General features: G+C 53.6%; 4 protein-coding genes across 4 annotated transcripts, besides 2 other annotated features; 2 read left to right on the plus strand and 2 right to left on the minus strand.

The window, feature by feature from the left end:
- Positions 1-841: 841 nt before the first annotated feature.
- EKO05_0009316 (Sister chromatid cohesion protein 2) lies at positions 842-6,552 on the minus strand (the record flags this gene model as incomplete). The annotated part of the gene is made up of 5 exons (XM_038942102.1): positions 842-3,824; positions 3,875-5,915; positions 5,962-6,104; positions 6,155-6,344; positions 6,426-6,552. 5 exons carry the CDS (start codon positions 6,550-6,552, stop codon positions 842-844), a joined length of 5,484 nt encoding a protein of 1,827 aa, XP_038795912.1.
- A 380-nt stretch (positions 6,553-6,932) lies between these two features.
- Positions 6,933-6,964: a tandem repeat.
- Positions 6,965-6,970: 6 nt separating this feature from the next.
- Positions 6,971-7,449, plus strand: EKO05_0009317 (DNA-directed RNA polymerase I core subunit rpa12; the record flags this gene model as incomplete). Its single annotated transcript, XM_038942159.1, has 3 exons — positions 6,971-7,085; positions 7,144-7,375; positions 7,431-7,449. The coding sequence occupies 3 exons, from the start codon at positions 6,971-6,973 to the stop codon at positions 7,447-7,449; spliced, it is 366 nt and encodes a 121-aa protein (XP_038795913.1).
- An 84-nt stretch (positions 7,450-7,533) lies between these two features.
- EKO05_0009318 (Deoxyhypusine monooxygenase) lies at positions 7,534-8,583 on the minus strand (the record flags this gene model as incomplete). Its single annotated transcript, XM_038942007.1, has 2 exons — positions 7,534-8,053; positions 8,102-8,583. 2 exons carry the CDS (start codon positions 8,581-8,583, stop codon positions 7,534-7,536), a joined length of 1,002 nt encoding a protein of 333 aa, XP_038795914.1.
- Positions 8,584-9,081: 498 nt separating this feature from the next.
- EKO05_0009319 (uncharacterized protein) lies at positions 9,082-10,376 on the plus strand (the record flags this gene model as incomplete). The annotated part of the gene is made up of 2 exons (XM_038941945.1): positions 9,082-9,745; positions 9,796-10,376. The coding sequence occupies 2 exons, from the start codon at positions 9,082-9,084 to the stop codon at positions 10,374-10,376; spliced, it is 1,245 nt and encodes a 414-aa protein (XP_038795915.1).
- Positions 9,206-9,235: a tandem repeat.
- Positions 10,377-10,605: the final 229 nt, after the last annotated feature.

The following is a 10,605-nucleotide window of genomic DNA, read 5'->3' on the forward strand; positions in this document are numbered from 1 at the left end:
GTCAAGCGATGGAGAACAGAACCCAATCGCGGCTGTTCTGCACAACCGCTGGGACAGTGGCGTGGCGGGATGAACTGGGCATTCGAGATGGATTCGCGGCGCGGGTTCGCAAGGCGGACGGGAAAGGCGACATCATCGTCTCGATCGTCGGACACGGAACGAAAAGTCGAAATCAGGATACCCGTAGACTGAGCTTCGGGCTCTACAACAAGCAAAACATTGTTCAACGTTCTTTTTCCACTGTCGTTGCACGACGATCGCTAAGACGCACGTCTTGGGGTGTCAAGGGCGCCGTTCAAAAACGAGCACATGGTCTCATCGTATGCCATCTAAAAGCGTTGATGTCCGAGGACCGGGTACCCGCGTTCTAAAGAGTCTTGGCAAAGGCGCAGGCAGAAGAGCGCCATGTTCCCGAAACGTATGTAGGCCTATTAGGTTAAGGGTGCACCGTATATCTGAGCATCAAAAACGTCGATCCTTGACTAACTGTATTGGTTATTTGGTAAGATCGGGATAGTATGTTGCGCAGATGGCATGCGATGTCCCACAAGATTGAGAGGTCAGTGCCACAATACCACACGATCGATGCCCATAACGCCGTAATTATGCAGCCTAAAAGATGTCAAGGGGTATCTCTGATGCCCGTGAAACGCCAAAGATGCTGAAAGAAAACCACCGCACGCGCCTTTCCCTTTGTAGAGCAGAACACTGCAGTGTGGTAAACGATGTTGACGCAGCGTATACGTGAAAGCCGGAGCGTGTTACGCCACTAGGGCTCATTCAACCCATTCAAGTTTCTGCTCCTCAAGCTCCTACGTTGACTGTTATCTCTCTTCGGTCCCTAACTCGAATCGTCGTCAATGTCCGGCGTTCCGGAGCTTCTCTTCTTATTCTTACCACCCTGCAGCCGCCCCTTTGGCTTCTTCGGTGTATTGCCCAAGGTCGAATTATTCTTCCTTTTCCTGCCGCGTCCACTCGTCGGAACTGATGCGGATCGTCGAGCATCATCACCGTTGTCCGTCGGAGTCTCGTAACCGGCATCGATCAGCGCAGCATCGAGTCCGTCTTCATCTTCGCCAACCTTCACTTCTCTATCAACGTTCAGCAGCTCAGAGAAGTCGTAACAGCACTTTGTCATCGTATCGCGACTGTCCAATGCGCTCATAATCGATGAAAGGCGATCCCACAGATCTTTACCGGAAATAAAGTTGTTGCGCTGCGCAGGCTTCGCGTATTCTTTCTGAGGAATGCGGTTGCCGTACTTGTGGAGATTGTAGCAGCGACGTACGAACGTACGCGTTTCCCAGATCATATGTAAGATCATACAGGCAACTGTGAGCTGCCGCAATCTAGGATCGCTAACCTCAAGGGGTGCCTGCTGTGACAATGTGGGTACGGCGGGTGCAAGGGGCTGGCCCATGCTTTGGTCGACAGCCATCGCTTGGAGCTGTTCGTTCAAGTTGTTTGATACGAAAGCCGGCTGCTGGTTCGCCAGTGGCTTGGGCATTTCCTTGTCGATCTCACCAGCTACCAGAGGCCCGGCATCTTTCAACACAATAGCTTCGACCTTGTCAATGAAAGAGGCAACCATATCGAGCGTTGTAAAGTCAACCAGACCTAGATTCTCCAGGCAAAAGCGAGCAAACAAGACAGCGTCAGGCATTGAGCCACTAACATCCAGAGTGGCGAGATTGAAAGTAAGCTGCATAGAGAGATTGTCGACAAACTTCTTGAATGTGGCCTTTTTGCCACCCTTCAGAGCATCGAAGAGGTGAATAAGCTTGGGAGTGTGGTTCGACTGGAGCATTCCGTGGGGATCGTCGAAGACATCGCGTTGGTAATCAAAGGCCATGCGAACAGCCTGGACGTACTCCTTCTCTAGATAGGACTCTTGCTTCTCGTGCATTCTCTTATGTTCAATGGCCGCCACTTGTGCAATGCGAGGGTTTTGAGACGTCGCCAAGGCAACGAGAACTGCACCGCACTCTTTTGGATGCTCCAAGCCTGCGCGACTGATACTCGAGATGATGTTCGTTGCCCTCTCAGCCAGCTCATTGTTGTTCTTAAGCGCAACGTCTCTGAAGCTACGCAACAATTGCTTCGCTACGTGTGTGGTGGCAGCATCGGTTGCTGTGGCGGTGTATGAAGATTCTAGGCGTGCGGAACCAGTTGCGGCGCCCTCACCTACAGCAATTGCTGAACCTGTCTCGGAACGACGCTCGGCGCGTGTAAAATAGGCTTCAAAAGCGGAAAGCACCACAAGCTTCAACCGATCATTGTCTTGGTTGATGAAGACAAGCTTGATCAGCTTTTCCACTTCTGCGCGCATGAACAGCTCTGGGTATTGCTGGCAGATGCCACCAAGACTGCGCATAGCGTGTTCGCGTATGTCCATATCATAGGCTTGCATCGTAAAAGGCCGCACCGAATCAAGGAACATAATCGGGACCGAAGAGGATCCTTTGATCAGTGGCCCCAGGCTCTGTTCAGTACCCTGTTTCAAATGGATCATCTTTCGGGCGTAGGACGCAACTGCCTGCAGAAACTTGTCGGTATGTTCGTGGAAAGGGCAGATCTTACCGAAGATGCCAAGCAGGATGAGAAGGGGGTACAGGGTTCTGCGCTTTGCCGGAATCTGCTCCTTCGTGAGTGCCGCTAATGGTCGTAGTTGACAGAGAACGCTGCACATAAGGACGAATAGTTTGTCCAGGCCTGTGTCGACCATCGGGCTGACGATCCACAGGCAATGCGCTACGTCAGTCAAAGTGTCTCGACTGGGGCCATGGCCCTGGCCTGCCCAGTTTGCCAGCTTACTGTTCATGCTCATCAGGCTGACTCGCACGTCTTCTGCGAATTTGGGTTGCAAGAACGGTAGTGTAGGGATTGTGTATCGAAAGATTGTAACCACCGGTTGAACTAGAGCCAGCTCGGTCGATTTCTCGAAGTTTTGGATATAAAGCTTAAGGTCGTTGACTTGAGCCATGGTGAAGAGGGTGGAATCCACCTTGGCAAATATACTGAGGGCGTTCAGGATCTGGGCTTGTGACGACTTTGCACCCGTCGTCGATTCTGCGCTGATGACCCCATCGAACAGATCGGCGACAAGCTCCTTACACAAACGAGTATTCGAGTCTTTGCCTTTGGCTGCGCCAGACAGAGCGTACGTAAAGAACTTTTCGAAGGCCTCGAGATGTACCGGCTGCGAGAAAATCATATGAACCACATCTGTCATGAAGCTGGCTCTATGGGCACGATCAAGCTTCACTCGGTGCTCATCGCTACGAGCAGCAGGAGCTGTGGGAGTCAACCACAGCTCCTCGAGGACGCCGCGACTCAGCTCTGCTATGGCTTTTTCATCGTCTTGTGAGGGTAAGAGAAGGTTGAAGGCGATGTGTAACTTGTTCTCCTTCGATGTTGGGCCCAGATACAGACCCTTCAGCAACTTGATGGCTTTTTTCTTTGGGCCATTTGAAGGGTCGGTTGTCAGCCTGAGGATGCTTGACAGGAAGAAGCGCTCTAAGCTAGGCTCGTGTTCTAAACATTGGGAGACCAGCCCAAGCGTATGCTCGCGTACCATAGGTGAGCTGTCTTGGAGGGAACCGACCAAACTCCTCACTGTGGCTTCGTCGACCACACGGGGATTCCTTTCAATCAACTGCTCCAGGCCCGTCATACCCCTGGAACGCAGCTTCGAGGAGGCTTTATCTCGAGTGTAATGCAGCATGAGCTGGACAATAAGCGGCAGTCTCTGGCATACTAGGGCTTGCAGCGTGACGATACCAGCTGCGAGCTTGGCTTGAATCTCGGAAACAACTTGAAACTTACTGAGAGGCTTGTTAGCAATGCGCATTCATCTGAATGGGCAATCACTTACTACTTTCGGTCAAGCCATCTCGAATCCATGATCATAGCTTCCAGGTGCCCCTGCAGCTTCTCGACTGCTTGCGGGCGTGGTGAGTCGGGAGAGAATTCGGTCAAGTTCTGGACAACAGCGTCTAGCCAAAGGGTAACATGGCAGCCAGTCACAGACTCAAGATGCGGATCTTCCTGGCCTCGCTGCAATTCAAGATAGTCGCTTAATGATTCGATGACCATACGGTAAGGGCCATCAAACTCATACAGGTCCATTGGGCTGATGCTCTCCTTGGAGTTGTCAGTCAGAGCATCGTCAGCAAGACGATCGAGCTTCGCAGAGAGCTCGGACTGTGACGCATCAAGCGCGCGCTTAAGCTGCTTTAGACGATGTTTGAAGTCAATTACGCCACAACCCATCTTTGCTATTGTTGAGAGAGCCATATCTTTGTCCACAACGGATTGCTTTGCTGCAGTTTCTCCATGCACCATACTTACCATGCGCACCAACAGTGTCGAGAGAAGTATAGCAGCAGCTGGCCATTCAGGAGACCCAAGGACGTTGCAGAAGTCCTCTATGAAGAGGTCTAGCAAGTTGCGAAAAGGCTTGTCACCGGTTTTGGAAACGTTAGATGCTCTGTCGACAAGATTCGAAGTGATTGTGGTGGCAATGTTGCTAGCATGACGTGCTAAAGCCTGAGCAATCCGGTGCGGTGCACTGCTCTTGCCCTTCTTTTTCGACGTCTGCGGCGCGGCAGTGCCAGATTCGTAGTCGCCGTCTTCATCTTCCTTCACCGGCTCAGCTGCATCTGCTGTTGTGTGGTTGGCCCGAGACTCTCTGTTCATGGCCGCGACTTGCACAAAGCGCATAAAGAGTGCGGATATCGACATAATCGGCACCTCCCGTGCTGACTTGAACTGCCGAGCGCTGGCTTTCTTGTCGGGCAATTTCTCCAGATTACTGAGAATGCCATTGAGAATGGAAGGCCGTTGCTCTGCATGCCGAGCGAAGATCTGTGCGAGGACATCCATAGCCTTCTGTCTTAAGGACTCAAAAGGTTTGATGCCGAACACAGAGTCCTTTTCGGAGTCACTGTTCTGTTCAACCAATAACCCAACCGTTAGATCTTCTAGAACGTTGAGACCGCGCTCCGGGAGATTGACTTTGCCGATCAGAGTAGCGAAGCGACTAAGCACTGCGCCACAACCTCGAAGGATGGTGATCAGCCCTTTCCTGGACGAGTTCGCCGAGTCAAAAAGACTGTCAGAGCGTCGCGCTTGCACCACAGGCATGATGCATTCATTCCGTATCGCCTTGATGAGGTCGATGATGACGCCGACTGTATCTTCGGGTCGCAATCGATAGTCATCACATCCATCGATCATAGATGTGAGTATTAATTTAGACGCTTGAAGAGCTGTCTTGGCTTTGTCAATGCTCTCGGACCAGTCGTCATCCAGGGGAAAGAGGGTGAGCTGGCCTGTATAGGTTATACTTGGCTCCAGGAGCCTCTGGATCTGCATAATGAGGTCGACAGGAAGCTCAGCGAAATGACCAAGGTTGTTCACATTGGCCATTTTGTCAGACAAACGGTCCATTGCCCGTGCTTCCAAGATGTTCATTTCGCCGTCAGCGGTGGACACCCGGGCGAAGCTTCCCGATGCATCCAAGTCGTCCTTCTCTTCAGATAACCTTGTCACAAAAAAGTCAAGGTCCTCCATTTTGCGGTCGGCAATTTCTCGTTCGTGCGGTCTCAAGATTGCCGTATTGCTTTCGACGTTTCTCTGCGACGGGGGTGTGGAGATCACAATGTTATCGATACGCTGGTACTCCTCTTTCTTCACAGTGGCAGGCTTGATCACTACTGCTGGGCCAAGGCGCAATGGTGTGCTATTGGGTGCGGAGGAGAGTGCACTGGAGGGGTAGGGAATCGAAGACTTCTGAGAATGTACGGCGTTGCCGGGCATGTGTGTTTGCGGTGCGGCTCGTGGCTGCGGCAACGGCGTGGCTTGCTGTGAAGGTTGAACGGCCCGCGGTGGCTCGTTCGCGCTGATACCGGAAGCTGTTTTTGTCAGGACGGGGTCCGGCGGTGGGAGAAGGACACTCACGAGAGAAACAGACCTCAGTATTGTTCAACAGCATAGCCGCGAAGGGACTCAGCAATGAGGTGACTTTCGAGCTTGTGCCATTGTTGTACTTGATAGGACTTTCTGAAGAGCGGGTGGCGAGCTGTGGTACCGACTTGAAGTTGCTGAGTATTGTCAGCTTGCACGTTTGGACGTGGCCGGTGAGGCAGCTTACTATTCTGGCAGCTTCTCGGGGTCCAGCAATCCCTTGAGTTGACGTAGGGTGTTGCTGAGATGTGCAGCAGTAGACTGGCCGTTGATCTCGTCGTTCAAGATACCAACAGCCCTCTTCGCGGCCTGCTGCTGTTCCTGGGTGAGGGTAGAGGGTGGCGTGGGAGGTTCGGCGGTGGGGAAGGGTATGACATCTGCTCGCTGTCAGCATGCTGGTGGATCGCAGGTAAGAGAGCAGCGTTGGGGCAATGTCCAGGTGAGGTTGAGCGACTGACCCAGCGAGAACGGTATTATCGAAGTGAACGGCGAGTATGGAATCGCCTCGTCCACGGTGGGCGGCGGCCGGTAGGCGACACCGTTGCCCTGCATATTGTGCCAGGCATCATTGAAGTGCCCGGCCATGATGTTTTTCTTTGAAAGCAGTGACCTCGGCGGGGAGCTGGGTGGTCAGGCAAACGCCGTTGATGTATCGGGCCCGGGGAGGGTGGACAGGATTTGTTAGGGCGGTAATAAGAAGCACATGGTCATGGTAGCGCCTGCACGCTACCACAAAGATACACCTGTACAGGAGATAATGGGGGGCTACTTGTTCAACTGCGCGGCTGAATGTCGACCAGACGCTGTGTAGAAGTGGATACGATGGTGGAATTCATGACGCGTCTGACCGCCTACTGCATTCGTCAAGCGGCGCTGCAGGGCAGCCTGGGCAGGACAGCGACAGCTTCCGCGGCTTGAACTTTTTGGTTTCGCACATCGCCCACCTCGCCAATCACGCATCTCGTCACCAACAACAACACCACAACACCACCACCACTTCACAATGTCTGCGATTGGCTCTCTCGTCTTCTGCACAGACTGCGGAAACCTACTCGATGGCAGTGCTGGCAAACAGAACGTCGTCTTGACCTGCACCGTCTGCGGCGCAAACTGCAAGGGTGCGTGATGGTGGAGCAAAAAGCCTGCAACCAGTCCAGACTGACCAGACGTCTTCAGACACATCCTCAAAGACCGTTGTTACTGTCTCCAAACCGACAGCTTTCCCATCGGCCCTGCGCGCCAAGCGTTCCGAAGTGCAGACCATCTCAGAGGATGATGTGAATACGACCAGTGTCATCGCCCAGCGCTGCGAGCAGTGCGGGCGCGAAGAGGTTCGCTACTACACTCAGCAGCTGCGGAGTGCAGACGAAGGGTCTACTGTCTTTTATGAGTGTGACTGTGGTCACAAGTACGTCATTGACCGCTTTTATCATGTTGGACTCGTTGCTAATGCTACTCCTCAGATGGAACACCAACAACTGAGCTGAAATTTTTTTTTTCCTCTTCTAAACCCATGTGTAATTCAAACGCCTTGTATTCATGCACGCACCCCAACCGATATCCACACTAAGCCGCAACGGCCGTCTCCTGCGAGGGGATGATGGCATACTCTGTCTCCCCGTTTTTCTCGAACTCGGCCATGTCGAGGGCCACAATGCAACTGTCCCGTACCACCTGCTCTGGGTCGTTCAAGAACTTGCGCAGAGTGTCCTCCACACCTTCCTCGTCTCCAAGGCTTCCGAGAGCCTCGGCGGCCTCGTGGCGAACCATGCTCTCCTCGGTTGTGTTGCTCAGCGCCTTGGTCAAACTCGGGATAGATGCAGGATGCGACAATTGTCCGAATACAAAGGCAATCTCGTGGCGGAAAAGCGCAGATGGATCGTCGAGCCCGCGAGCCAGTGCGTGAACAGCTGGAACCGCTGTGGGAAGATCAGGCGGAGAGGAGAGGTCGCGCAGCGCAAACATGGCCCTGTAGCGCTGGAAGAGGGGAAGTTTTGTGTCGAGCAGCGTCTTCTCGAGCTCTGGGATCGAAGGCTTGTCTGAGCTCTGCGGCATCGGCGGCGCAGGGTCGATGGAGGTGAAGTCGCTGCACTTCTGTTAGCACCGATCAAGCAGTTGCACAATCTGAGCCTACCTCTTCTTGATGTTCTCCTGGCCCTTCTGGAGGCCGTGATCCCACTCAATCCTGTCAACAGCAATGTCGCAAGTCTCGGTGATGACGTCGGGCTCATCCTTGCTGTCGCGCATCTGCCTCAGCAGGTCCAGACTTCCCTTGTCACTGAGCGCGCCCAGCGCCTCAGCGGCCTCGTGCCTGCACATGGCATCCTCGTGCCTGTCCATCAGCACCTTGCGCAGCGGCGCAATCGCAGCATCGTGGCGTGACTGTCCAAGGCAGTAGGCGAGTTCATGCTTGAGCAGCGCAGAAGGCGAGCCGAATCCTGCAGCAATGGCTTCGATCGCTGGCACAGTGTCTTCGCTGGGCGGCTGCAGGGAGGCGAGGTACTTCAGAGAGAAGAGGGCGCGGAAGCGGCGCGCAAGAGGCTCTTGCTCCGAGACGAGGATTTTGTGGAGCGCAGAGACTTGGGTGTTCTCTGTGGGCTTCTCGGACGCGGTCATGTTGGCGTTTGAAGGGAGTGTCAGAAGGGGAAGGAATGGTGCTAAAAAAAATGTATTCGTCGGTGATCGCTGCGATGCTTCCTAAGATGCAAATCGAGGCTCAAGTTTTGGTGGGGCCAAATCGCTGGCGGGGTAGGTTATCAGATCTTTTGCCGGTTTTTATCAGATCGTGGCTAAAGTGCCTGACGCGCTGCATGTGATCTCGCGAGAGCGCTAAGCCAGCCACCTTTGTTCATCCAGGGTACATGCACAACAATGGCTTGGTGAAGGCGTTGTCTTTGATGTCCAATGTTCGCAGCCAGATGCCTCTGTCCATTGTTCCTGCCCCGCCTTGACGGTGAGCTGACCGGTCTTCACTCTCACTACAGTCAGGAGCGCCCCTTGACAACCTCTCGTACTGTTCTCCTTGCGCCTCTTTAGGCACGACTCTTCCTAAAGTCCCTCACTATTACGACTCGCGGCCCAGCGCTGCCCGCACTTCACAGGTATCCCTGCACTATGACGATCCTCCACGAGTATGCGACCAAGGTGTGGTCCTACATCAGCCCAAGGAAGACGCAGCAAGCTCGACAGAAGCCCTTCCGGTTCAAGGTCCCCACGATCCCAGCCAAGCCAAACTTCGAGCAGCAGCAGCAGTCACAACCGCAGCAGCTCTTGAGTCCCCCAGACCGAGATATGAGTCCCGAGTCGCGAATGGATATCTGGCAGACCAGGATACCTAACCCCAACAGCGACGTCGATATCACACTGGTCCCCATATCCCCTCCTGCTTCAGTCATACAGTCTCCAGATAGCTACGATGGCGATACACTCTTCAACACCTCACCAATCTCTCCGACTTTCGATAAGGGTGGTCACTCGGACAAGGAGGTGGACGCCAACGATGACACAATGGTAGTAGACGACGGCGCCTACTTCTTCACACACAACAAGATCAGCGTCGACGAGCGACTGTTTAAGCAGCAGCAGCAAGGACTGGCGCTTCAGGACATTGGATGGCCCGAGGAATCCATCTTCTTGTTCCAGAAGATCAATATGCGTGGACACGAGCCGATCATGCCTATTGAGTGGTTAGACGACTTGCCCAGTCTACCTGCGGATCTTTTCACCGACAGATTGGACAAGCCATTCATCAAACCTGTCTTCGGTACACACTACCATGGTACGTCTCACGAATTCAAATGCAGCGCCTCAGAGCTAACGCCCCACCAGCACAGCTGGCGCTAAGCTCTCTTCTTGACCTCGGTGCCTACGTCCGCGATTCCATAATTACACGCGCTCCCAAGCGCCAACCCCAATACCACGTCAAACGTGCCCTCACAAAGTACACCAATTGGGCCATGAAAGACGGTGCTGTCGATCAGTCCTGGGCTGCCCTCCCACTCTTCGAAATCATCACCATCAACAAAGACGTCCCCTCCACAGTCCTCGAGACCAAAACCCTCACCAAGCTTGGCCGCCTGCACAAACGCTGGCAGTCCACTCTCAGCACCCACGCGACCACCCATTCCTTCGCCTCCTCCTCATCGACCGCGCTCGACGTCCCCACACTCTACGGCGTCTCCGCATCCCACACCATCATGGCCTTTGTCAGCTACCTCCCACCAACCAAAGAGAACCGCGATCCCGGACTCCGCCTGGTCGCCATGTTTGACTTTGGCAAGGATGGCCTCGACGTGTGGAACGCGCTGGCTGCTGCCATCTTCGTGGTGCATTGCCGGAACAGGATGATGCAGCTCAGGGAGTACCTTCCGGAACCTGAGACTGTAGTTGAGGAGGATCCTGATGTGTGAGTGCGTCACCATCTTTCAGATGACGGTATGCTATTCGGCGCTTGCGTTTTTGTTTTTGTTTTTGATCCGCGATATACCCCTCATGTCCTGCAGAATACCGTAATATGTTTTCACACAATGTTCTCCCTTCCTGATATACAAAACGCTTGTCTTTGAAGCGCATATCTGTCAGACATTGATGAATTTCATCGCTTTCCTGACAGATGTGCTGCTTGAGGAACGTCGATGG

The sequence above is a fragment of the Ascochyta rabiei genome, chromosome 16 (genome assembly GCF_004011695.2).
Source record: "Ascochyta rabiei chromosome 16, complete sequence".
NCBI classification, from domain to species: Eukaryota; Fungi; Ascomycota; class Dothideomycetes; order Pleosporales; family Didymellaceae; genus Ascochyta; species Ascochyta rabiei.